Genomic DNA, 27,918 nt, shown 5'->3' on the forward strand with positions numbered 1-27,918 from the left:
CAAACAACATGTAAAAGTGAACTTTGCATCCGATGACTCCTTTAAAAAACATACTCTAATAATCTTTTATTTAATAACAACATCACAGTAGTTTTACAGTGCTTAGTGCTTACAAATCTTAGAAAAGATTTCTATTTTGAATATATTCTGTTCATTTTAATTTTTTTATTCATCAAAGAATTCTGAAAAAAAGAATCAAAGGTTGTTGCCAAACCAACTGTTGTCAGCATTAATCATTCTAATAATAAGTCATCAATATTAGAATGATTTCTGAAGGATCATGTGACATTTAAGACTGGAGTAATGGCTGATGAAAATTCAGCTTTGCATCATAGGAATAAAAAGTATATTAAAATAGAAACCATTATTTTATATTGTAATAACATTTTGCAATATTAAATTTTATTCAGAATTTTTGATCAAATAAATGCAGCCTTGATGAGCATAAGAGACTTCTTTAAATATGATCCATATTTTAAAAATGTAAAAATAACACAATAAACATAAACATAATAAACACAAGTTCTTTTGAAGTTGTCTTTGTTCATTGTAAGTAAACTAAATTAAACAAAATGTTTTTAGTTTCATCTTAAAGGAGTATTTTACCCACAAATAAAAAGAAATTGGGATGCAATTAAGTGAAATTACATTGTAAAAAGCCAAAAATGATTATATTTAGCCTACATTAAGCAATATTTTGGCTAATATATTTATTATATTGTCTTTAAAATAAATAATCGTTTTACTGTATTTGTCTTCGTAAATAAATATTTTAATTAATATTAAATAAAAATGTTAGGTTCAGTTTAAACCATAAATATAATTTAAGAAAAACTAATATACAATTCAGGTCAAAAGTTTACATGCAACTTGCAAAATCTGCAAAATGTTAATTATTTTACCAAAAAATAATTAGTACTGTAATTAGTAAAGTAATTAGTACTGACCTAAATAAGATATTTCAAATAAGTTTACATATAGTCCACAAGAGAAAATAATAGTTTAGTTTATAAAAATGACCCTGTGCAAAAGTTTTCATACACTTGATTTTTAATACTGTAATGTGACATGAATGATCCACAGCTGTGTTTTTTGTTTAGTAATAGTTGTTAATGAGTCCCTTGTTTGTCTTAAACAGTTAAACTGCCTGCTGTTCTTTAGAAAAATCCTTCAGGTCCCACAAATTCTTTGGTTTTTCAGCATTTTTGTGTTTTTGAACTCTTTCCAACAATGACTGTATGATTTTGGGATCCATCTTTTCACACTGAGGACAACTGAGGGACTCATATGCAAATAATACAGAAAGTACAAATTCTCACTGATGCTTTAGAAGGAAACCCAATGCATTAAGAGCCAGGGTGTGAAAACTTTTGGAATTTGAAGATCAGGGAATTTGTCTTCTGGGAAACATGTAGCTTCTGTAGCTACTAAATGAAAAAAAAATATATATTTAGGCAAAATAAGAAAAATGTACACATTCTAACAATGTAGGAACAAAAGTAGAAATATCATCCACAATAGTTCTTTTTAAAGGTGGAAAATGACTGAGAGTATGATATGTTTTAATGAAATAAGAGGGACTCTATTTGTGCAGCTTTGTATCTGACACAGGATCAGGTTACTGCGGCTGATGCCTCAAGGGAACAGGTCAACACAACATGCTCTTGTAGACCTTCGCTCTCAGGATCCCCTCAATATGTGTTTGTGCCAGTATGGAAAAGTTCAATCATTCATGTAGTACTGCCACTAGAGAAAAAGTGCAGCTGAACCTCTCAGTGCTTAATACACTCCGCAACCACTTAAACTTAAACCGCAATATATTTTAGTGGCAGTGATGTTTAGACATATGTGAGACGTGCCATACTGAATGCCCCGGTTTGACCCTGATGGAATGAATCAGTCTACAGTGAACCCTTGTTAGGCCACATTACAGGACAAGGAAAGAGGAGAGCCTGTGTGATCTCATGACCCTGCCACATGGAGGAGGAGGAGGCTGAGATCATCTCAAAACATTCCAGCAACACACACAGCAAAGCCTTTCTGGACAGCTGGGCCGCACATACATTATACAATGCTAAATGTACATTTTGTGGAGATGTGGAGATGCTCAGCCTAAAGATAATAGTAGGGATCATCTAACAGTGATAAAAGAAACGCCTACAGACATAATTTAAGGCGCCTTTCTGACCTCAAGTCCTCCCAGTGTCCACAACTATATACTATTTGCAGGATGTTTCCTCTGGTATCTGCTGTAATGAAGTTTTGTTTTCAATTTATTTATTTATTTATTTATTAATTAATTTTTACTTTCAGAAAATAGAAGCATCCATATATTAACGTATAAGTAATTATATTTAAAATTATTATACAACAATTTTATCAAAAAACTTTTCAAATAAGTTTTATTGAACCAACAGATTAAATTGAAACAATTACAAATTTGAAAAATATATATTACTGCCCATACATTTGTACACTTTTATTCATTTACATTCATTTTCCATTTCAGGAAACTGCTTTTAAAAATCTGATTTTTCAAGACAGTGGGAAGGTATCTTGATTTTCAGTTGTTTTATCTTATTTTAAAGCCATTTTTACACCTGGTTCAGAACTATGGTCCTAAGGGGTTCATTAGTGCCATCTTATGGTTATACACACACTCCTTGTGTGACATACTTAGATATTAGCTAAATAATTTCATAAAAGGTATATGGTGCCAATTCTGCTTAAGATAAGAGACATTTCATTTTATTTTCTCCAAAAACAGTGAAAGTAGGCAAACTCCAATAGTAACACATTTAGTGAAATGTACAAATATTAAAAAATAAAAGTTTTCTTTAAGGGGGCTAATAGCACCAGTGTATCCTACCGTATATTGAGCAATAATTAGTACAAAAGCTGTTGACGGTTTACTACAAAAATACGAAATCTGACATATCTTATATGCTTCAGTTATACACTGGCAGTCAAAAGTTTTTGAACAATAAGATTTGTCTCTTTTGCTCACCAAGCCTGCATTTATTTGATCCAAAGTACAGCACAAACAGTAAAATTCTATAATATTTGTACTATTTAAAATAACTGCTTTCTATTGAAACATATTTTAAAATGTAATTTATTCCTGTGATTTCAAAGCTGAATTTCTAGCATTATTACTTCAGTCAAATGATCTTTCCGAAATCATTCTAATATTATAATTTGCTGCTCAAAAAACATTTTTTATTATTATTATGTTGAAAACAGCTTAGTAGATTTTTTTCAGGGTTCTTTGATGAATAGAAAATTCATAAGATCAGCAAATGCTGATCCTGAAAAAAATGTAGCATGGATCATGTGACACTGACGACTGGAGTAATGATGCTGAAAATTTAACTTGGATCACAGGAATAAATTACATTTTAAAATATATTCAAATAGAAAGCAGTTATTTTAAATAGTAAAAATATTTAACAATATAACTGCTTTTGCTGTATTTTGGAACAAATAAATGCAGGCTTGGTGAGCAGAAAATCTTACTGTCCAAAAACTTTTGACGGGTAAAGTAAATCATAAAAACAAAAATATTCTAACAAATGATCTCTGAAGATTGATAATAGAAATGTATTTTCATTGTTGGAGCCCAAGAAAGCGGCAGACTGACAGCCCGTATTATTTGGCACCTGCAGGAGATTCTTCAAGACTGACATTGCGACTGACATCGCATCTGCTTAATTAAAAATAGGCAGCGCTTCATATGGATGATTCAGCTACTCAAGTTAGGATAAACCACCATAATTTCAGTGCACACACACAGAAAAAAACATTTTATTATTATTCTGAGCTCCAGAGTTTATAATTCCCAAATCTGAATTCCAAATATATCATTATTTTTATTATCATTTCCTCAACGTCCAAACATCACAACATAAATTTTATGTCAAATGGACAGGTTGACTTTTACAGTTCATCTGACATTTAATAGCCTATATTTCCTATTAAGAATAATATTTTTTTGGTTTCCAGTCCCCTGAATGTTCTGACAAAGCATTTATTGTCCTTGGAAGAAATCAGCTTTCCAAAGCACACAAAAATAGTGTTTCTAGACCTCAACAAAAAGCAGACTTTTACTTTTTCCCTGCACAGTACGATAGTAAGGAGTGAAGCTGAGGGAAGGTGATAGAGTAGGAAACAGTAGACGCTGGATTCAGGCTACACACCTGTACAGGTTAAACAAAACAGTCACGGAAAAGAAATCCTTTGAATTGACAAACATGACACCTGATCCGCGGATCATCAGTCAGTCTGACTAAATGAGCCCTTGTAGACTGCTCCACCTGAAAAACGACATGGCAGTAACGTGATGCCTTACTTATATAATGCCTCTCTTCAGTATGGGACTGATACAGGACTGAAGAGGATGCTCAAATACACCTGCTGCAACAATACACAGTTAGCAGAGTTGCAACAGTTAGACTAAACTGCAAAACCGCTTTTTAGACCCGTCAGAAACCAACCATAAGTGGAGCAGACAACACAACCGAGCGGATCATTGATGAGAGGAGCTTTTAGTCCTGTAGACCTGACTTGATTCTCAGCACCGGAAGGCAAGATGCCAGTCCAGATACCGGACGACACCGATTTCTTATCTTTCCGCGATCAATGTGAAAGTCAGGATGGCTGGGTCGCCCGTTATAATAAAGGAGGAGTGACGGTTTGGTGTCGAGACGAGGAGTGCAAAACTGTGCAGAAACTCAAGGCAAGTGCGCTGCAGTGCGGATCAATAGACGCACACACTCACAAACTACTTACACTCTTTGCTTTCAGCCCTCACTGCATTAGCGTCTAAAATAAGACCAGATCTAGTATTTATTTATTTATTTTTGATATTACAATTCATCAGTGTCTTTGTACAGTAATTGAGACTACAGTAAAAGAACGCAGCATGATATGGCAAGCTGTTTTAACATGTATGCTTTACAGCTATGTATTTTAGCGTTACTTTTACTTTTTTAATCACTAGTAATCCAATAGTAACGAGTAGCCTATCAATTCAATTAGTCACTAGTAATAGGTCTAATTATTTATTTACTACCAGTACCTGGTTACTAATCCCAAATTGCATATGTTTGCCATTGAATTCAAGGTGATCTGAGGTGCAGTTATTTGAGCCCTTTTAACTAGTTTTTCAATTGTTTCTGGGTACCATGATGCTGAAACAAGAACTAACTAAAACCATAGCAGAATTTGTAATGGTTTTACTGGAAACTGTATTGGTGCCCCTAGTGAAAAATTAATATACTAAAGTGTACAATACATTTAAATCATGCTAAGTATACTACAAATACATTTACATATTATGTACTTAATAAAAATACCCTGCAGTTGTACTTTTAGTATACTATACTAAACTGGTAAATTTAAGGTTTGGTGCTGGAGTCCAACTAAAGATATACTTAAGTATATTTGATTGTGCTAAAGTGGAACTCTTGCAAGTAGGTACACTTTAAATATTTTACATTTAAAGGCCGATATTATTCAAAGATCATACAATCCTCATCAATAGTGACATTAAAACACATTTTAGGTTTAGTATTAAGAAATGTGCATTGTGCACAAGTAGTGCACCAAGTAAAGTTTAATTACAATTTTCATATCAGTATATCTAGGGCAATACGTCAGTAAATATGTTAATAAACTTGATCTATACTAAGTATAAAATAAATGCATTTTAAATTACTTTTTTACTACTGGTAATTGGTCACCACCTATTGCTTGTTAAAACCATTAAATCCTAATGGAGTATGTCCCAAAACACAGTACAGGAAACCATTTTAAATGGTTAAAAGTTTATGGTTTGTGACGGTATTTGTAGTGGAAACCATTATCACCCGTAAATACTCAGATATTCATTACTTATTATTTAGTTAATTCATTATATATAAGAGAAATAAATGTGATTGTAAATGGTGAAATGTGACTAGTAACAGTTTGGATAGATGCTAACGTGTCCCAACTGAGTACTGATATCTAATAAATCTAGAAAATATACTCATAACAATGAAAACAGTGACTTTTAGCCTATGAAATATGCATTAGTATGTAATGAATAGTTACTTGTTTAACTGAAATAGAGGAGCAACAGTGACCAGCTAAACCAGTTGCTATGTTACAAAATGGTTTTCATATTGCCAGTACTGATATCATGTTCTGTTGGCCTGTGCATTTTAGGAAGTAGTTCATTCTAGCTACATTACATTTTTTTGTTTAACAACCATTGCGTGTTGATTTATATGCATGTTTTGTTTTACAGCTCTTGCACCTGTATTATTATTATTGACAGTAAAGACATGCATAAAGTTAAAATTTTTTATTTCAAATAAATGCTGTTCTTTTGACAGCTTCCACAAAACTATTAAGCAGTGCAAGTTTACAACATAATAATAAATGTTTCTTAAGCGGAAAATCAGCATATTAGAATGATTTCTGAAGGATCATGTGACTGAAAATTCAGCTTGGATTGCAGGAATAAATTACATTTTAAAATATTATTCATCAGTTTAAAACATTTAAAAATATATCTGTTTTTACTGTATTTTTGTTTAAATAAATGCAGCTTTGGTGAGCATAAGAAACGTCCTTCAAAACATTAAAATTATTATTTAGTAGTTGTTATATTTAGTAGTATACTAGTAATAGATTCAGCATGTGAACTAAAGACTTAAATATGCATTGCCTGTGAAATAGCAGTTTATCAGTGTTTGCTGTGCAAATGCAATAGCACAGTATATCTTCCAGGCTTCTGAACAGTAGCTTTCCTCACAGACTCCAAACTCTCTCAGAGAAAATCTTAAAGAAACAAACAGAGATATGGTTATGGGCTGTTTGCCCAGGGGAAACTCAGCGTACAGTGGAGCAGGCCAGGCCTGACGGCTTCACGATCCACAGTCTCTGAGATGAAAGAGCGATCTCTGAGGGACAGACTGCACTCATGAGATGTGCTGAAAAATTAAGAGCGGAAAAGCGTGGTAACAGCAGGCTCAGATGTGGAAACCTGAGCCCCTCCTGCCGGCTTACCAAAGTTTGGCTTTTTTGCTGTGTTTCTTTTGTTTTGTGTGTGTAGAAGCACTTCTGACCTTTCTGACAATGGCTAAAAGCCATCCCGACGCAAGAACCTATGCATGAGGGCTGTTTCAGCAAAGGTGTGGGGAAATTATTAAGACCTGTAACGGCTGCAAAAATGAAAGGAGATGACAGACCTTCGTCAATAATTCACGCCGCTCTCCGGGCCACCGATGCGTTCTTTTCATGAATAATTAAGCTTCGTAGGCTTTGACGACATTCCATTCATAGAGACTAAATAAAACTTGTTCCAAGGAACCCAATGGAAATGAGCAGCGACCGATCAAGCCGGGGTTGTAGGGGGTTGAGAATAAATTATTAAATGACGCCAGGGTAGAGTTGATTGGGTTACACGGTTTCTTGCGTCGTACGGCCATACAATATCTGATCACATTGCATTTGATGTATTCATGCTTACCTGACCCTCCTCGCAACCCAGGATAAGGTAGCTACAGTATACGTGGAAAAAAAACCCGGTTGAAATACAAATGCAGGCCAACATGCTAAAATCTAAAGCCGCTGTTTGCTGTGTCAACTTTTACTCTTTGTGACCTGACATGGCTGAGTCACGCAGAAAGCAAGGCTTTCAAAGATAAGGAAATGAATAGCTCTATGTATAAATGGCAGCAGGCTTTGTCAGCTTTTCAACATTGAAAAGCTTTCATTTTTCATCTGCCTGGTAACAGTGTGTTCAAAATCTGTCAGCACTTTATCACAGCTGCCCCAGAGGGAAAACTACAGGAGATTTTTCACTGCTCAACATACTTTGTGAACTTTGTGTTCAACTGTAATGGAAAAGTTCTGAATGACTCAATAAGACAATGTCTGTTTTTTTCTCTTAGATGAGAATCGTGTGCAAGGACGTGACGGCAGAGACTCTCTACGACGTCTTGCACGACACGAGCTACCGGAAGAAATGGGACACCAACATGATCGACACTTTCGATATTGGAAGACTGACAGTTAATGCAGATGTAGGATATTATTCCTGTGAGTCACTCCTTTGTTTCTTTCTCAACTGAGCAGTTATTTCCACTGACACACCTTTTTTTTAAGTAAGCCCATATTTGTTCTTGCTGAAATACAATATTAAAAGTTTTTTTTGTTTGGCTGTAGTACATTTGATGATCGAGTGCAATTTTTGCAGTTGAACTGCAAGAGCTTATGGTTAAAAGTGCATGGATATCAACAATCATTTATAAAGAGAGTAATTTAAAGTGACAGTGCAAGAAAAGTCTCTTTCAAAAATCACAAAAGAGTGATGAGAGAAAAAAAAATAGTCACCTTAAAATGGTAAGATTTAAATTAAATGGCTTTAATCAAGTCCAAAATATTATTTAACATAACCAAACCAACCGATATGCATTAATTCATACCAACAAAACCATTTTTATAAGTTAAATCAGGTAGAAATAGTTCTTTAAGGTAACAATTGTGGCAATTGGTTGCCACTTTTTACAGTGTATTAAAATGCAAAATGAAGTTCTATCAATGTGAAAAAACATTTTTGAACAATTTTCAATTATAATAAGTAAGAAAAGCAACATAAAACGCTGTTTTAAGCTATTCTGTGAAAACATAAAGCTTTTTTTAATTATTTTTATTAGTATTAATGCAAAACATGCAACATACGGTGAACAGAAAACACAAAAACATGACAATAATCACAAATGACAATCTGAATAATGTTAGTAGTATTTGAGTAGTAGTAGTAAGTATAATAATAAATACAGCAACAGAACAGCAATGATAATAGCAGTAATGAAAATAATCAGAAATGACAATCTGAACAAATAGCTTATCGGAAACATCTTATGAGAGTTAGACTTGTTTAAACAATCTGAAATTTAATTTAATTTAGTTTTTTATTTATTTATATGCATTTTTAGTATGTAGTTTTGCAAATTTACCTTCTTGTCTTTTCTTACTTTATCTGGCCTCTTGTTTGTTTACAGGGAAGTGTCCGAGTCCATTGAAGAACAGAGACTTTGTCACCATGCGGTCATGGCTTCCTCTTGGCAATGACTATCTGATCATCAACTACTCTGTCAAACACCCGGTATGTCTGTGTTTGGTCTGGATTGTTAGGTCTGTAGAAGCTCTGATTTTATGAGACATTTTGGCAGAGGTAACAATATAGTCCAGCACAGTATGTCAGTTGGTATGTAGGTCAGCCTTCCAGGTCTTGAGGTGCTTGAAACAGAAGAGGCCTGATCAGTGGCAAAAGTCTGACAGAGGTATCAAGTACGGCGTCGGGTGATCAAATCCCCTTGTTGTAATGAATAATTACATGTCTAGCGTCAACAGGCTTATGTCTTTCATTGTTTTCTCCATGGAAAATCTGACATGTCTTGAAATAAATCTAAAATAAATCAGCTAATTGTACGGCTTGATTCTGGTTGGTCAGTCACGGTCAGATGTTTACCAATATTTTCCGTCATCCATGACAATACTATATACACTACCAGTCAAAAGTTTTTTTAATGTTTTTAAAGAAGTCTCTTCTGCTCACAAAGCCTGCATTTATTTGATCCAAAGTACAGTAAAGACAGTAAAAATTTAAAATATTTTTACTATTTAAAATAACTGCTTTCTATTTGAATATATTGTAAAATGTAATTTATTCCTGTGATTTTAAAGCTGAATTTATAGCATTATTACTCAAGTCACATGATCCTTCAGAAATCATTCTAATGTTCTGATATGCTGCTCAAAAAACATTTATTATTTTTATTATGTTGAAAACAACTGAGTAGAATTTTTTCAGGTTTCTTTGATGAATATAAAGTTCAAAAGAACATCATTTATCTGAAATAAAAGCTTTTGTAACATTATAAATGCATTTAAAGCAACCTTGCTAAACAAAAGTATTAATTTCTATAATTTCTACCCCCCACCAGAAAAATTATACTGACTCCAAGATTTTGAATGGTGTAGTGTATAATGTTACAAAAGCTTTTTATTTCAGACAAATGCTAATCTTTGGTTCTTTTTATTCATCAAATCCTGAAAAAATGTACTCAACTGTCTCAAATTGCTAGTAATAATAATAAAAAACACATATTAGAATTATTTCTAAAGGATCATGTGACACTGAAGACTGAAGAGTAATGATGCTGAAAATTCAGCTTTGAAATCACAGGAATAAATTACATTTTAAAATATATTTAAATAGAAAACAGTTATTTTAAATAGTTAAAATATTTCAGAATTTTACTGTTTTTGCTGTACTTTGGATCAAATAAATGCAGGCTTACTGTTCAAAAATGTTTGACTGGTAGTGTATCTGTTCATCCTGTTCATGCATCTTGTTTCTTAGATATTGATTTTGTTTCTTAGCTATTGATAATACTTTCAGTATTAACATTACTGTAATATAGTTGCATTGTTTTGTACATTCCACTGGATGTGTTAATAGTCTGGGATGCACTACACAATTTTTTAAATTGGTAACAGCTTTTAAAACACTGCACTTGTCAACTTTGCAAATATTTACACTGAGAAACTGAACATCATACAGTAATAAACTCTCGATTACTAACAGACTTTCAAGTTATTCCGAACTCATGCGCCTCGTTGCAAGGAAACGATGACAAATAAAAACAAAATCTTGCCAAAAATCATGCAGTGTTTTCCAGCCAAAGCAGAATCTGTAATACAATACTCAGGTCAGAATCTAAAATAAATCCACTCAAATCAATGTTTTATGTTTACATATTAATGTATTCGGTGCGTATCTGTGTAATCTCGCTTCGTGCTTCAGTCTGAAGTTCAGAGTTTATTTTGAGATAGTGACCAACTTTATTTATAAGTGATAGTAAGAGATAGCTCACCCAAAAATGAAAATTGTGTCATTATTAAATCTGTATGAGTTTCTTCTGCTGAAAACAGTATTTTGAAACATAAAAGCTGCTAGTCCCCATTGACCTCCATAGTATTTTTTTTCTATGATAGTCAATGGAGACCAGCAACTGTTTGCTTTAAAATATCTTCTGTATTCAGCAGAAGGAAGAAACTTATACGGGTTTGGATCAACTTTAGGATGAGCAAATACTGACAGAGTCTTCAACTATTCCTTTAATATCTCAGCTGTTTAGGTCAAACAATGGTCAGGTTGTTTGTATATCTTACCCGTTCTCGCAACTTTAAACACTGACTCATTCCAACAAAATTGTTGCTATTTTTCAGGAATACCCACCAAAGAAGGATTATGTCAGAGCTGTGTCATTACTCACTGGGTACTTGATCCAATCCAGTGGAGCAAACTGCTGTACTCTTTATTACTTGACACAAGTGGATCCACGAGGTGAACTTCTCTAATTTCCACAATCACTATTATTTACGGCAAAATACATAGATTTAACCTTTAAACAGTGGTATGCTGGGGTCACAGGATCAAAAGTACACCACGAATACGTGTTTACATGACACTTTACTGTTTACAGTTTCAGTAGTTGGTGTGTATACAAAAACGCCACTCCAAAGAGTGGTGCAGTTTCATCTTTCTTTCTTAAAAACACATGCGTGTGTTTAGACTGAGCGTGTATACATGGTGTAATTTTAAGTGATGTCTTGAAGGCCTAGCCATCTCTCTTTGTCTTTGTGCTCTTGTGTTGTACAAAGTGGGGAGCCAGGAAGCCTTTGAAACTCCTGCTTTACACATATTTTATGAATTTGCTGATGTCATCTTTTCCGTGCTGCTTGGAGCGATGGCTTTGATTATTAATGTCTTCCGTTGCTGTGATGCACCAGCTGTTTGTGACCTGTGGGATAGACACTTGGATTCAGTTTATTGCCTTTGTACAGCAGACTCCAGGGGCAGAAATTACAGTGCAGACAATGTGCATAAGAGGCTTTTATGACAACCAGATTAAAAAAACAAAAAAACAAAATTGTTACTGTTTTACTAGCACTGCAGCTTTATTACATTAATGGTGATATTTGTACTGTGAGCATATTAATTATATTACATAATTAATATGTATGTTGTTTCTTTTCAGGGTCTTTACCCAAGTGGGTAGTAAACAGGGCCTCACAGTTAGTGGCACCAAAAGTAAGTAATTTTTCTGGATTTTTACATAATGTGAAATGACATTAAGAATGATACATACACTGCCATTCAAAAATTTGGGATCGGTATGATTTTTTGGTAGCACTTTACAATAAGGTTTAATTTGTTAACATTAGTTAATGTATTAACTAAAATGAACGAGCAATGAACAATACATTACACTATTTATTAGTCTTTGTTAAAGTCAGTTAATAAAAATACTTTACGTTTATTGTTTGTTCATGTTAGTTCACAGTGCATTAACTAATGTTAACAAACACAACTTGAGATTTTAATAATGCATTAGTAAATGCTGAAAATAACCAAGATTAATAAATGTGACCCTGGACCACAAAACCAGTCTTAAGTTGCTGGAGTATATTTGTAGCAATAGCCAAAAATACATTGTATGGGTCAAAATTATAGATTTTTCTTTTATGCCAAAAATCATTAGGAAATTAAGTAAAGATCATGTTACATGAGGATATTTTGTAAATTTCATACTGTAAATATATCAAAACTTAATTTTTGATTAGTACTATGCTTTGCAAAGAACTTAATTTGGAAAACTTTAAAGGCGATTTTCTCAATATTTTGATTTTTTTGCACCCTCAGATTCCACATACTGAAATAGCTGCATCTCGGCCAAATATTGTTCTATCCTATAATGCTCAATTTTGAAAAATTGACACTTATGACTGGTTTTGTGGTCCAGGGTCACAAATGCTGTGTAAATATTGTTCATTCATGTGGTTAAGTAATGTTAACTAATGAACCTTGTAAAGTGTTACTGATTTTTTAGAGTTTATAACATATTTAAAATCCCTATTATAAAATGTGTATATGTACATATTTTAGTAATATCTATATAATGTTTTCTTATGTGGTAATATTTGTCCCAACGATATTTTTAATATATATTTTTTAAAGAAGTCTCTTCTGCTCAAAAAGCCTGCGATTATTTGATCCAAAGTACAGCAAAAACAGTAATATTTTGAAATATTCTTACTGTTTAAAATAATTTTCTATTTGAATATATTTTAAAATATAATTTATTCCTGTGATTTTAAAGCTATGAAGGATCATGTGACACTAAAGACTGGAGTAATGAATCATGAAAATTTTGCTTTGATCACAGGAATAAATTACATTTTAAATATACATTCAAACAGAAAGCAGTTATTTCAAATAGTAAAAATATTTCACAATATTACTACTTTTGCTATATTTTGGATCAAATAAATGCAGGCTTGGTGAGCAGAAGAGAATTCTTTAAAAAACAAAAATCTTACTGTTCAAAAACGTTTGACTGGTAGTGTATGTCAACAATATAATATGTTTTACCTGTATATGAAACTTTATAACAACAAATAAAATAAATATACGTCTGTCTTTTATATTACCTTACATAATATTAAAATATATTGATGGGTTTTAGGATAGATATGCATGTACATGACATATATGACAATACGGAAATTTAATATATATACATTACATTTGGGTATGGGTTTAAAAGAAGCCTGTTATGTTCATAAACAGTTATTTTAAATAATAATTTTTTAAAAATGTAATTTATTCCTCTGATGACCCAAACTCAACAGCCAAGCTTATGTTGTCAGTCACAAATTTCAGTTTTCCTCTGCTGCCATCTGGTGGTTAGAAATGTGTACCTCATACACAGTGTTCTATTATGGCCAAGTGGTTTTATGTTTTAGTATAAAAGCATCTGTAAAATGCATGGTACAGATCTTTCAATCTTTTTATCCACAGGCCATGAAAAAGATTTACAAAGCCTGCCTAAAGTATCCGGAGTGGAAGCGGAAACACGAGCCCAATCTGAAGCCGTGGAGGTACCCGGAGCAGAACACGCTACCCTGCATCAACGTAGCTGATCTGACAGTGCAAAGAGCAGATTCACTGGAGAACATCGACGAGAGCAGCGTGAGCGAGGAGAAAGCCCAGCACCACAGTGATGATGATGAGACCTAAGATCTCTCACACCGACTCTCCTGTGTTTTGTGTGGATGTGAAAGCGACTGCGGATGGTTACCTTACAATCATCCTCTACATCATACATTCCCTTCTTTGGGTTGAACAAAATAACATTATATTGTTTTGCAGATATTTAAAGACCTCCATTCTATGTCCATACACTGAGGAAGGGTCTGGTTGTATTAGACGTTTTATAGTGTATGATCAAATCATTCAGTGTAAAACTTCTTAAACGGTGTCAGTAAATACTTTGGAAGTGTAATAACTTTATTACTCAATGTTAATGTATTATTGTGACCCATGTAACTTAAATTTAAATGTAACTTAAAATTAAATTGCTTAAACGGTGCACAACTCATTCTGTCATTCTGTCAAGCAGTTATAAGTGATAACACACCATCTTCAGCCCCTATATTCTAAGGTGAGAATTTCCTGTGTGAGGTTGCAAGGACTTACAGCCTTTTATTCTTTAAGTGACAAAGATCTGCATATTACACTGCCTTGAAAAGACCTCAGGGGCTGTAAAAATCAATTCTGTGTAGTACATTTGGATCTGTCTGTGTGCTTTTGACTCAGTGGCATTTTTCTCAATGTCTTAAGAATAAAACGTTTGCTCTTGTATTTCTAAAACTAGCATTTTGGAAGTATTTATTTCTATATCCTTTATGAAGCTAAAATATATGGGAATATACTGGACAAATATAATGCAATATATTAAATAATACAATTCATAGGAAACTAATGCTTATGTTCAATACACAGTTGAGGTCAAAAGTTTACATACACCTTGCAGAATCTGCAAAATGTTAATTATTTTAAGAGGGATCATACAAAATGCATGTTATTTTTTTTATTTAGCACTGACCTGAATAAGATATTTAACATAAATTACATTTACATATAGTCCACAAGAAAAAATAAAAGTTAATACAATGACTGTATGACTTTGAGATCCATCTTTTCACACTGAGGACAACTGAGGGACTCATATGCAACTATTACAGAAGTTTTAAATGCCCACTGATGCTCCAGAAGGAAACACGATACATTAAGAGTTGGGGGGGGGGGGGTAAATTGAACTTATTTTGTCTTCTGGGGAACATGTAAGTATCTTCTGTAGTTTCTGAAGGGCAGTACTAAATGAAAAAAAAATATGATGTTTAGGCAAAATAAGAAAAAATGTGCACATCTTCATTCTGTTCAAAAGTTTTCACCCCCGGCTCTTAATGCATTGTGTTTCCTTCTGAAGCATCAGTGAGCGTTTTAACCTTCTGTAATAGTTGCATCTGAGTCCCTCAGTTGTCCTCAGAGCGAAAAGATGGATCTCAAAATCATACAGTCATTGTTAGAAAGGGTTCAAATACACAAAAATGCTGAATTTGTGGGACCTGAAGCGTTTTTCTGAAGAACAGCGTGCAGTTTAACTGTTTAGGACAAACAAGGGACTCATGAACAACTATTGCTAAACAAACAAACAAACAAACAAAAAACAGAGCTGTGGATCATTCAGGTATCAGTACTAAGAATCAAGTGTATAGTAAAATTTTGAACAGGGCCATTTTTACAAATTCAACTATTATTTTACATAAACGTCTTTTATGTGAAATATCTTATTCAGGTCAGCACTAAATAGAAAATAACATGCATTTTGTATGATCCCTCTTATTTTAGTAAATAATAAACAAATAGTAAACTTTTGATCTCAACTGTATTTATAATATTTTATCACATATACATGTAAATAGCATTAAAAATGACATACAAATATTAATATAGTCACATCTTAATTCGCTATAGTACTTGTGTAAAATCCTTGTGTATTATTCAGCATTGTAATATATTAAGACAACATAATCTGTGTATTTTCAACATCCACTAAATCATTTCATATATTGATTCACAATATATTAGGAAATATATCTTCTTTATGCAAGGGTAAACACTCTACTTTTAATAAATATATACATAAATAAATGAGTATATACAAATATATAAATATTTTATATATAAATAAGATATATAATATATAAATAAATAATATATAAAAATATATAAATATATAAATAAATATATAAATAAATACTACTACTTCACTACTCTTACCACAACTACTAATAAGTCATGCTGGATGTAAGTTGTACTCAGCAGCATTTGCATCCAACAAATTATATAAGGCTGAGGAATATTCTATATAGTATTTTTAATTATGAAATTAACTTTCAGCTTTAAGGATTTGTTGTTTGAGTAGAAATGCTTTCCTCTTTCTTTTGGCAGTGAGGAAAGTTTATTCACAACGGTATCCTTTTTCTTCATCCATAAACGTACAGCTGGGGACCACTCCTCAAAACCTCTATTGTCTCAGACACTTCCTGCTTCCCATTTGAAACAGTTCCTGCCTACATCAATCAGATCGGGCTGTAGGGGAGAAAAGGAAACTCCATAAGTGAACCCTCCGGCTTTCTCTCACAACAAAGTGCTATTGCTTTTGCAGCACAGATCAAGCCTTTCTTCACATCATCTTCATTTTGAACCTAAAAACCCACACTTATAAACACCCCCTGTGAACTTACCACAATACTCATGACGTCACTTAATATGACAGTATAAGAATTTTCCTGTTGGATTCTATTTGATCCAACGTAGCTATATTTATAGGCTAGCTATGAAGTATGAAGTGTATTTGGTTAATAAGGAGATGTCAGTCAAAGTCAGTAAAAACACGCTTGTGTTGACATATGAAATATAGTCTAAAATAGCCTGTGTGTAATTTAAAAGCCTTAATTTAATCAAATTATGGCAAAAAAGTATTAAAATATTTAAATATGTGACCCCAGACCACAAAACCAGTCATAAGGGTCAATTTCTTAAATTCGTGAGAGTGCAATAAAATCAAAATATTGAGAAAATCACCTTTAAAGTTGTCCAAATGAAGTTTTTAGCAAAGCATATTACTAATCAAAAATTAAGTTTTGATATATTTACAGTAGGAAATTTACAAACTATCTTAATGGGACATGATCTTTACTTAATATCCCAATGATTTTTGGCATAAAAGAAAAATCAATGTATTTTTTGGCTATTGCTACAAATATGCCCATGCTACTAAAGACTGCTTTTGTGATCCAAGGTCACAAATGGTGGCCATTTTATTCTAAAATTAAAAAAATTAGACTTTATAGAAAAAATATTCATGAATTTAAGAAAAAAGGACAAAATCTATTTTTCTTTTTTAAATAGCCTAGGCTACATAATTAAATACACTGATAGTTTGAAAAAAGAAACTTAATTTTTCAGAAGAGCCACAAAATAAGGTTATGTTCATAGATATAAAAACTGTCGGTAGACATTTGTGTGATTAGCAGGCCACACCATTGCTAATTAGCTTAAGGACTACAACTGTTGCCTGAATCATTACGAAGGTAAGCTCACATCCTTGTGGTAGTTGTAGTCCTTATTTATCACCTTGTTAATGACTGTTTGTGGTTTATATTTTAGAACAACACGTGAAAGTTACCTAATTCATGTGGGTTTTAATTAACCGTCAGCTAAAAATAAAAAAGTAAATTCCTGAGGGAAACTGAAATTTTTTCAGGTTTTAGCACCACAACTGAACAGCTTTATTACTTTTTACGTTTAATTTCACCATTCTTTATTGTAGATTATTTAAAAACATTTTAACATGGCTAATTGTGGGTGTTTTTAAACCGTTATAATTCGTTTTTAGTGGCCTGACCAACGGTCGGCACACGTCGCTGTCTCTTTAAGAGCTCAGTTCGCGCTCAGCAGCGCTGTGCACTGAAATCTCCGGCATAACAAACACAACTACCAGCAGCTCAACACTCAAACTTTCTCCAGCACATCTCACATTACCGGAGTTTAAAACGCTCCCCATCAGCACTGCGCGATATAACGGGAATATGTAACGCGAATCAATTACGGTAAGATGTGATTTTTACATTCAGACTGACATTTGATAACGTCTATCAGATCACGTCGCGGGCAGTTTGATTCATATCCGAAGGCTGTCCCGTGTTTATTATTGTAAGTCGCTTTTATTATACAGCTCTCAAAGTCTTGGTGGTTTGAAATAATCCCAGACCTTGTAAAAAAAAGATAGAAGTGCTGTCGTCAGGTAAAGCATACTTTTTAGTGAAGGTCGTGAGTTTATCTATTATCCCGAGTGTTAACTGTTCAGATGGAATTCCATTGATTCTCATGTCAGTGCATTGAATCCTCATGTATAGGGTGTTACTCACTGAGGAATCCGATATCCACAGGCTTTACACCCGCTGAATGTCACAGTTTAGTTTAAACTGATTTAGAAACACCCAGAGCTAATTTGCCAGTTCCTTACAGACACAACAACTGTGGGAGTCACCGGGGAATTTGCAAGAATAACATGCCATTTTGGAGGCCTACGCAGAAAACATTTTCATTTAGCTCTAGTTTATATGCCTGACTGGGAGAAGCTTTACAATTATCCCACACGTTTTGGGAGAAATCATTACTTTTAAAGGACAGGTCTGGACTTTTAAAACTGTTTTTACACCCCTGTATATGCCGTATGTCCAACTGAGCAGATTCTTAAATGCAGATTAAGTTCTCACAACATGGACGAGTGTATTAATTGTGATAAATCTCTTGTTGCATAATCTGACCTGTATTTCCCTCGCTGCTCTTTATGACACTTGGGAGGATGGGACGTATTTTCAAATCTGGGAGAGATTTGACCTTTGGAATGACCCATATAAGGGTTCTGGATGTGATTTTAATTTTAAGTTTACAATCTAATCCAGTGTTTTTATTTTGTATGATTGTAATTGAAATATCACAGACGTTTCATCTATTCAATCTGATTCTGCAGCTCTGCTCATGTCCTATATAGTTTATTTTATTTTAGAGGTTTATAGCAGAAATACTCTTGCTGCATAATATAATATAATATAATATAATATAATATAAGTTTGGGGTTGGTAATACATTTTTTTTATGTAAGTCTCTTATGCTCACCAAAGCTGCATTTTTTTTTAAATAGAAAAATACAGTAAAAATACTATTATTATGAAATATTATTATAATTTAAAATGACAGTTTTCTAATTTAATATATTTTAAAATGTCATTCATTCCTGTGATGCAAAGCTGAATTTTTGTAATGTTGATTTGAGTATACTTTATTAATGTTGAACCAGTGCTGCATAATATTTCCTGAAAACGGTCATAGATAAACTGCCGGATTCTTTGATGAATGGAAAATATATAATATAATATAAAATATTATACAGCAAGCAAAACAAATTATGTTGCTAATGTCAAATATACTGCAATGCAGGAAAAAAATGCAACAAATTAATTAAATAAGCATAGATAATATTGCTGAAAAATAAAAAGAGGGGAATTTTTTTTTGCTGAAATGTATGTTTACACATAATTTTATGAGTGCGTGCATTGGCTGCTTTAATATTTGTGCTTTAGTTTGAATTTTCTCTCTGTTATTAGCACTTTTTGTTGGGAATTAAGTGATCGGATAGGGCTTAAATGTGAAAGCGCAAGTTTTCTTGCAGCAGTGCAGTTTCAATCCCGTTAGGGAACTGAGATCTCAATATGTGTTTGAGCAAGGGTCCAGCATATTAATACACAAGTGTGTTCTGTCATCTCAGCTACGCGGCCTCCACCAGTTGTGAACAATGACGTATTGTGTCACACAATAGTGCTTCACTGTTATTTATACACACCCCCCCAGCACACTGCATCCCAAAAGCCTCCTTGATTCCTGCGTTTCACAAATTGCTTTTGACTCTACAGCTTCCACTAATTGTTCCTTCTGGAAGCCCAGGGATGTTTGAGTAGGATATGAGAGGGAAAGACGTTTGGAGATGTTTTTCTCCTTTGGCTTTATCACAACCCACAGAGCAGTGCAATCAACAGGTCACGAGGCATACTTTTCCATTAATAAAAAATAAAGACAACAACAAATCATCATGCAGATGAATAACAACCAAACAAAGTGTTTCAACTGCATTTTCACTGTCCTCCCATGAGGCTGAATTACATTAGCTGAGGCTTTATTTGATTTATGTGTTTGTCCGTGCTTGTGCCATTTATTGAATGATATGCTAATGTCTTCATTTCCTGCCTAGATGACCTCCGAAGTGGTGCTGTTTGTCTCTCGAGAGTATGAAACATCATTTGAAATGCAAATAATTTTCCTGCTGATAAAGATTGCTGTTCAGATAGCAATCCAAGATCATTTAGGGATCAAAAGTGTTTTCCTTCCCATTAAGTTCAGGGAAACTAGTTCATTCCATTCCATTATGATTTGAGATAGTGCTGTTTTTCACAAGAATTTCCTATGAATCAACTGGGTGGAATTGAAACGCAGCTTATTAGTTTGTTTCCAAAAAGGGCGCATAGCTTGATTGCCTTATGAGTTATGGACTGTGCAAAATAAATAAATAAATACAAAAACTGCATGCACGAACAACATGTAATTGGAAATTTGACACATGTTTTGCTCACATTACTTGATATTTGGGAGACCTGCCAAAAAATGTAGGTTGTGGAAATACCAGATTAAGATAGCTTAACGGGTTAGTTCACCAAAAAATGAATCTTCTGTCATCAATTATCCTTGTGTCATTCCAAACTCAGGCCTTCCCAGGTCATTCCAAACATCATAAAAATAATGCAATCTAAATCGAACGGTTTATTTAAAGTCCTCTGAAGATTTTTATATCATGAACAATGAGGTTTATTGCAAGCACGTTTGTTTTTCCGTGGATATCTTACAGTATGTGCATTGATCAGTGTTTATACACTACCAGTCAAAAGTTTTTGAAAATAATAAAATTTAAAATAACTGCTTTCTATTTGAATATATTTTAAAATATAATTTATTCCTGTGACCAAACCTTAATTTTCAGCATCATTACTCCAGACTTCAGTGTCACATGATCCTTCAGAAATCATTCTGATATGATGATTTGCTGTTCAAGAAACATTTATAATAATAATATAATTATTATTTTTATTATCATCATCAGTCTTTAAAACAGTTGAGTAATTTAAAAGCTTCAGAGTCAGAACTTTTTTTTTAATTATCGAAATTAGTACTTTTATTTAGCAAGGAAGCTTTAAATTGATCAAAAGTGATGATAAAGACATTTATAAGGTTACAGAAGATTTCTATTTCAGATAAATGCTGTTCTTCTGAACTTTCTAGTCATCAAAGAAACCTGCTGAGCTGTTTTTTTTTGTTTTTTTTTTCTGAGCAGCAAAACAAATATTAGAATGATTTCTGAAGGATCATGTGACTGGAATAAAGATGCTAAAAATTCAGCTATGAAATCACAAGAATAAATTAAGTTTTAAAATATATTCAAATAGAAAACAATTATTTTAAATAGTACAAATATTTCAGAATTTTACTGATTGCTGTACTTTGGATCAAATAAATGCAGGCTTGGTGAGCAGAAGAGACTTCTTTAAACCACATTAAAATTCTTACTGTTCACAGACTTTTGAACTAAATTGAATGAACTAAATTTATTGTTCATAAAGCAATCATGTTTCCTTAAAAGACTTAAACAGTTCAGTTCATATTAAATTACTTTTACAGTGTGTTTTAATATTTTCATTTGTTTTCCAAAGATGAACAAAATCTTATCTTATGAGGGTGAGTACATAATCAGAATTTGAGTTTTTGGGTGGACTGTCTCTTTAAAAAGGAAGTATCACAGGAAGGACATGCTAAGCAGTGAAAAAGTGTGTATGTGTCCAGTGTGTGTTCTGTTTTAACAGCTTTTAAATTTTTGAATTTTAAACAAATCTAAATTGCATGAAAAAGGAAGCAGTAAGTGAAAAATGTGTAGACAAATGTGTAGAATACAGTGATTGCTTACATTAGTATGAGTTCATATTAACACAAGTCTTGTTTACTCACTTAACTGCAAGAAACATGCATCATCACTGGCTTCATTTGTTAACACTGTTTTGAAAAATACAGGAAATGTGTATGAAATGTGGTTGAGAGGATTTTTTATTGCATAAACTCAGTGTGATATCCCCTTGACCATGAAAGACCTATTGTGTTAGTTGCTTCTACATGTCTATCTTATATAAAAAATGGTTAAAATTTTAGTTGTAATGTGGCGTTTTTTTTGTTTGTTTTTTTTCCTCCCCTCAAGGTCATGTCAAGGACACAGTTTGTACTTTCTAGGTTTTATGTGTGCCACCTCACTCAAATCAGTTTCATTTAATGCAACATTATCTCAATGTGGCCAACCCTTCTCATGGTTTAAGATGGCTTGCGATGATCTCCGGTTCATCTGTGTATCACGCGCAGTATCTCTTTTCCTCTAGCGCGGGAGAGAGGAGGAGGGTTTTGTTTGAGGGACAGCTGTATCCTGTGTATTCAGTAGTTCGGAGAAAACCCAGATCGGCCATTAAGATAAATATAGTTGGGGCGGGGCGGACAGAGCAGAGCAGGGCACAGTTTTCTCAGCAAAATGCATGTTGATTGCTGTTTGAGATGGTAGCCATCTTGCTTTGAGATGTGGAGGAAGATTTGAAGTTGGTGCTTCTGGTGTCCTGCTGGTTCCAGCCACCATCGTTACCTTGTCTACACCTTCATCTACGAGAACGGGCCTGCCTGAGACTGTCTCCTCAATCATCAAGGCTCTTATCTGAAAGTATCCCTTCCCCCGGCGGGATCCCGAGGGCACGCAGTGGAGGGAATGCGCTCATTAGACAAACACTACCCCGTTTATAGTGTGTCGTTCCATTGTGTCCATGGTGGCTTTTTCTTATAAGGCTGTAGGGTGTTTGGGATGCTTACTTATTGGCCCAAGTCATAAAAATTATATCTCCGTAAAATTATATCTCTGTCGTTGTAAGTCAAAAAGAAATGGCCTTTTCTCAACAAGCCGCTTGGTTTGAGGTATTGGTAATGGTTTATGGCTTCTTGGTTTGTGCAAATCCTTAACCCTAAATATAGACTAGAATATTAATAGTCGTGCAAATAAACAGATGGAGGTTTGCTGTGCTGTCTGTTGTTGAGTAGAAAATCAGTCGTCTAATGCACTGTGCTGTGAAATTTAGAAATTGTGGTTTTGACCTTCCGTGGCTTCCTTTTTCTTTGCAAAATAGTCCGTGTCTTAACCACAAAACTATAACTGTAGTAAATGTGGTTGCAAACTGAAAACAAAAACTGGGAGCATGTCTGCATGTCATCATAATGAAATGCGATATAAATGTGGTAATGTGGCTGTGTTATGTCACTCAAAAATGCAAAATACGTAGGTATTTTGTTAAGGTGCTGAGAAATTGTATTTACAGTCATTTTAGTGAAGCAAATCCGTAGTTATATGAAGGAAATGCACTGATTGTGAAGAAAGCAAATAGGCTAAGCTTTTAGGGTTTTAGGCTGCATTTATTTGATCAAAAATACAGAAAAATCTGTAATAATGTGAAATATTATTGCAATTTAAAATAGCTATTTTCTGATTTAATATATTTTAAGGCGTAATTTGTTCCTGGGATTCAAAGCTGAATTTTCAGCACCATTACTCCAGTCTTCAGTGTCTCATAATCCTTCAGAAATCATTCTAATAAGATGATTTATTATTATTATCAATGCCAAGGGTGTAAAATTTAATAGGGGTGAAGCAGAGCTTTTCAGATTGCACACTGTAAATCATTTGATTTAGATTGGATCTTTTGATTCAGATCGGAGATTAGAGCAGGTTTGTGAATAATTTTGTGAATTGAATGGTTCGTGATCCACGCTCCAAAGACCCAATCTGAAATATTTGGTTCGCAAATCATTATTCAGATGGGGACTGTGCAATGTGAATCGTTAATAATTTGATTGATTTGAATTGAATGATTTGTGACTTCTCCAAAGTCCCGATCTGAATTATATGATTGGCGAATGTTTTGATTCGGAGCATGGTTCGGAAATCTTCAGATTGCCACTTTGGAGCCTGTGAATCTTTTGATTTAGATCAGAACTACACTTCTCAAATCATTTTGTGAATTGAATGATTCGTGATCCGCGCTCCACAGTCCAAATCTGAATTATATGGTTGGTGAATGTTTTGATTCAGGTGGGAACTTCAGAGCGTGCTTTGCAAATCTTTTGATTCAGATTGCTACTTCGGAGCCCCCGAGTCATTTGATTTAGATCGGAACTTTAGAGCGGGTTTGTGAATCTTTTGATTCAGATCATAACTTCGGAGCAGATTCTTGCATCATTTAACAAATTGAATGATTCACGATCCGTGTTCCGAAGTCCAGATCGAAATGATATGGTTTGCAAATCTTGTGATTCAGATCGCCACTACAGGCTGCAAATCATTTGATTTAGATCAGCACTTCAGAGCCGGTTTGTGAATCTTTTGATTCAGATTGGAACTTCAGAGCCAATTATCGAATCATTTTGCAAATTGAATGATTCGTGATCCGCACTCCGAAGTCCAGATCTGAATGATATGGTTCGCAAATGTTTTGATTCAGATCGGAACTTCGAAGCGTGGTTCCTGAATCTTTTGATTCAGATCGCCACTTCAGAGCCTGTGAATCATTTGATTTAGGTCAGCGCTTCATAGAGGGTTTGTGAATCTTTTAATTCAGATCGTAACTTCAGAGCCAGTTCTTGACTTATTTTGCGAATTGAATGATTTGTGATCCGCACGTCGAAGTCCAGATCTGAATGATATGGTTTGCGAATCTTTTGATTCAGATCGCCACTTCAGAGCCCACAAATCATTTGATGTAGATCAGCATGAATCTTTTGATTCAGATTGGAACTTCGGAGTGGGTTCACGAATCATTTCTCAAATTGAATAATTTGCGATCATTTGCTCAAGAAATATCTTGATATATAATATTTTTTTCAAGATTTTCAAGATATTTAACATATAAATATTTTTGGGTCTTCACTGCCACCTTTGATCAATTTAATCCATCCTTTCCTGAGTAAAAGTATTAATTTCTTTTAAAAAAGAAAAGGCCAATCATAATTCATCAGATGTAAGGGAGAAGACCACTTGCAATTATTTTGGCAAATACTACAATGACATCATTACTTCCAGCGGCATTTTGAATTTGAAAGAGATTTTCAAACTTTAATTGAAAATTTCAACATTAACAAAAAGCAAAAACGAGCAACATACTGTACTCAAGACTGAAATTATCTGTAGAACAAATTTGAGTGTGTTGATTAATGGCTTCAGGCTGAATTAATTGCAGATGCTTTGCCACTGCACATATTGCTTCACGATGACAGTCTTGCTGAAGGGAGTTTTTCTGCATTGCTGCTAGGGGAAAAAGACAACACCCGGACCCGTTTCTCTCCTTTCCTCAGGTCACACTTTATCAGTCCGCCTCACAAGCTTCCTGCCTCCCCCCTCGCCGTGGGATCCGGTGAATCAGAGCGGCCGAGCCAAAGGTTAGCATCCAGAATCCAGACAAAGGAAGACGAGGATGTGACTCATCAGCCTTTTTTTAACAGCCTTCCAACGTCTGCTTTTCTACTCAGACTCTGTGTTGTTGAGCGAAAGAGACCCTGTTGACATTATCATAACTTTTTAACACATTTCTGACTTTTTATTGTGTTTCATAATTGCAGTGGAGCAACTGTGATCTCGGCCGCGAATGGAAAGCGTGCTCGCAATTACCTCCAATTTGAGATGTCCTTGAGAGAGAACACTCTGCATCCTTTGTGGCTTTGAGGCGTACACCCTGTGATGAGAGTTTATCATAGCTCCGCCCTGCTGGGGGTCATGGAATCTAGCGGCTCTCTGTTCCTGGGTTTGGCCGTGCGCCACTCGTAGCCTTGAGATTCCTTTTAGGCCACCGTTCTCAAGTGCTGTCAGTCTTTTGGCCACGCAGTCAGGAAAGTGTCAGGAATGTTTATAGAAAGTGTTCGCAAAGTTATGCCATCCCCGCCAAACAAGCTTTGCCCCACCTACGTGGATTTTCTCCCAGGCCCACCCTAATGGAGCTTTTTTTTTCTTGACTGGTTCCCTCATGTGCACCACGTTTTCAACAGCTTTCCCTCAATGAATGGAGGCTTCTAAAAATAGCTCTGAGAAATATGACCGTATTGTCATTGCTTGCGTGTGCTTCGTGTGTTGCAGCTTACGATGATTTGCGATACTGTAATATTCCCATTACACCCTGAATGCTCATTTTCAGATGGTACAAAGATTTGTTTTTGTTCTGTCAATGACTGTTTTGTTCCAATGGGGCGGTTTTAGGAGTCTACGAGCGGGGTCATGGCATCATCTGCAAATGTCAGAGTGAATCAGTCTCAGTTGGATGAAAAATGCCCTCTGTCATAAAAGGCCATTAACCTCAATGCAACTATCAGCCGTGTCTTTTGTGTGTCAAATTTAGCAGTGGAAATTACTGGTTGTCTTTGCATTTAATAAATTTTGTATAATAAATTTATTAATTTTAGTATTTTTATTTTAAAAATAATATTATTATTATTATTATTATTATTATTACAACAATGCATAATGAAAATTATAATAATATGGATATTATTATTATTATTATTATTATTATTATATTAATAAATTGCTAATTGTAAGACACAAAACAGGGAAATTCCAACAATGTGTAACAGAAACACCATAAATAAATAAATAAATACCCCAAAAAACAAGGATCAAGAGACAAAATATTGGTTATTATTTTTATTATGTAGGCTAAATATCTAGTCTAATCTTTATTATTTCTTCTCCATCATATTTTATTACATTTTATTTTATTACAAACAGAAACTTCTCTGTACCTTACTTTAATATTCATTATCACCTCTATTCTTTTCTGTTAGCACCTCACCAACAATACCATGTTTTAAAAAAAACATTTGGATGGTCTCTAAATGCCACCAAAAATCATATTTATCCCTTTAAATATAAGTTTTCTTTTCCACTGGCATATTTGTAACAATTTCTTTCAGTCAAAATCATATATTTGGTGAACAAATACTGTAGTAAGGAAACGTCGCAATGGAATATTAACATTAAGGATCTTTTCTATTGTTTCTTTCACATGTTTTCAAAAACTGTTTAACTTTTTCACATTCCCATATGGAATGATATAGCTTGCCTTTTAAATTATGATATCTTAAGCGAGTATCAGGGACATTTTCATTATATTTATGCAATACACACCACATCAGCCATTTAGCCTATACTGTATATTAATATAATGTACTTTACATATTATTTATTTGCTGCGCTGAGGGTAAATCAAATTTATGGTGCATTAAAAGCATAGTTCACCCAAAAATTAAAACGTTTTCCGCATTTACTTACCCTCAAGTTCTTCCAAACCTACACTACCAGTCAAAAGTTTTTGAACTGTAAATTTTTTATTTTATTTATTTTTTTAAAGTCTCTTCTGATCCAAAGTACAGCATAAACATTACAATTTTGTAATATTTTTACTATATAAATTAACTATTGTCTATTTGAATATATTTTAAAATGTAATTTATTTCTGTGATTTCAAAGCTGAATTTTTAGCATCATTACTCCAGTCACATGATCCTTCAGATTTGCTGCTCAAAAAACATTTATCATCATTATTATTATGTTGAAAACAGCTGAGTAGAATTTATTCAGGTTTCTTTGATGAATAGAAAGTTCAGAAGAACAGCATTTATCTGAAACAGAAATCTTTTGTAACATTATAGATGTCTTTATCATCAAATTTAATCAATTTAAAGCATTCTTGCTAAATAAAAGTATTAATTTCTAA

General features: G+C 33.7%; 2 protein-coding genes across 5 annotated transcripts in view; both read left to right on the top strand.

Moving 5' to 3' along the window:
* Nucleotides 1-4,346: 4,346 nt before the first annotated feature.
* stard15 (StAR-related lipid transfer (START) domain containing 15) lies at nt 4,347-14,744 on the top strand. Its single transcript, XM_051128223.1, has 6 exons — nt 4,347-4,735; nt 7,941-8,088; nt 9,054-9,157; nt 11,287-11,404; nt 12,099-12,151; nt 13,922-14,744. Exons 1-6 carry the CDS (start codon nt 4,589-4,591, stop codon nt 14,138-14,140), a joined length of 789 nt encoding a protein of 262 aa, XP_050984180.1. The 5' UTR covers nt 4,347-4,588; the 3' UTR covers nt 14,141-14,744.
* A 3,178-nt stretch (nt 14,745-17,922) lies between these two features.
* arap3 (ArfGAP with RhoGAP domain, ankyrin repeat and PH domain 3) overlaps nt 17,923-27,918 on the top strand; it is a 37,829-nt gene continuing 27,833 nt past the window's right edge. For all 4 annotated transcript variants that reach the window (XM_051128211.1, XM_051128212.1, XM_051128213.1 and 1 more), the window contains exon 1: nt 17,923-18,081. The gene's annotated coding sequence lies outside the window, so the exon portion shown is untranslated. The remainder of the gene's footprint in view (nt 18,082-27,918) is intronic.

The sequence above is a fragment of the Labeo rohita genome, chromosome 14 (assembly GCF_022985175.1).
Source record: "Labeo rohita strain BAU-BD-2019 chromosome 14, IGBB_LRoh.1.0, whole genome shotgun sequence".
In the NCBI taxonomy this organism is placed as follows: Eukaryota; Metazoa; Chordata; class Actinopteri; order Cypriniformes; family Cyprinidae; genus Labeo; species Labeo rohita.

Coding starts and splice junctions, on each gene's coding strand:
- stard15 (XM_051128223.1), top strand. CDS start 4,589: ATGCCAGTCCAGATACCGGACGACACCGATTTCTTATCTTTCCGCGAT. Junction 8,089..9,053: donor AGATGTAGGATATTATTCCT/GTGAGTCACTCC, acceptor GTTTGTTTACAG/GGAAGTGTCCGAGTCCATTG. Junction 12,152..13,921: donor CACAGTTAGTGGCACCAAAA/GTAAGTAATTTT, acceptor TTTTATCCACAG/GCCATGAAAAAGATTTACAA.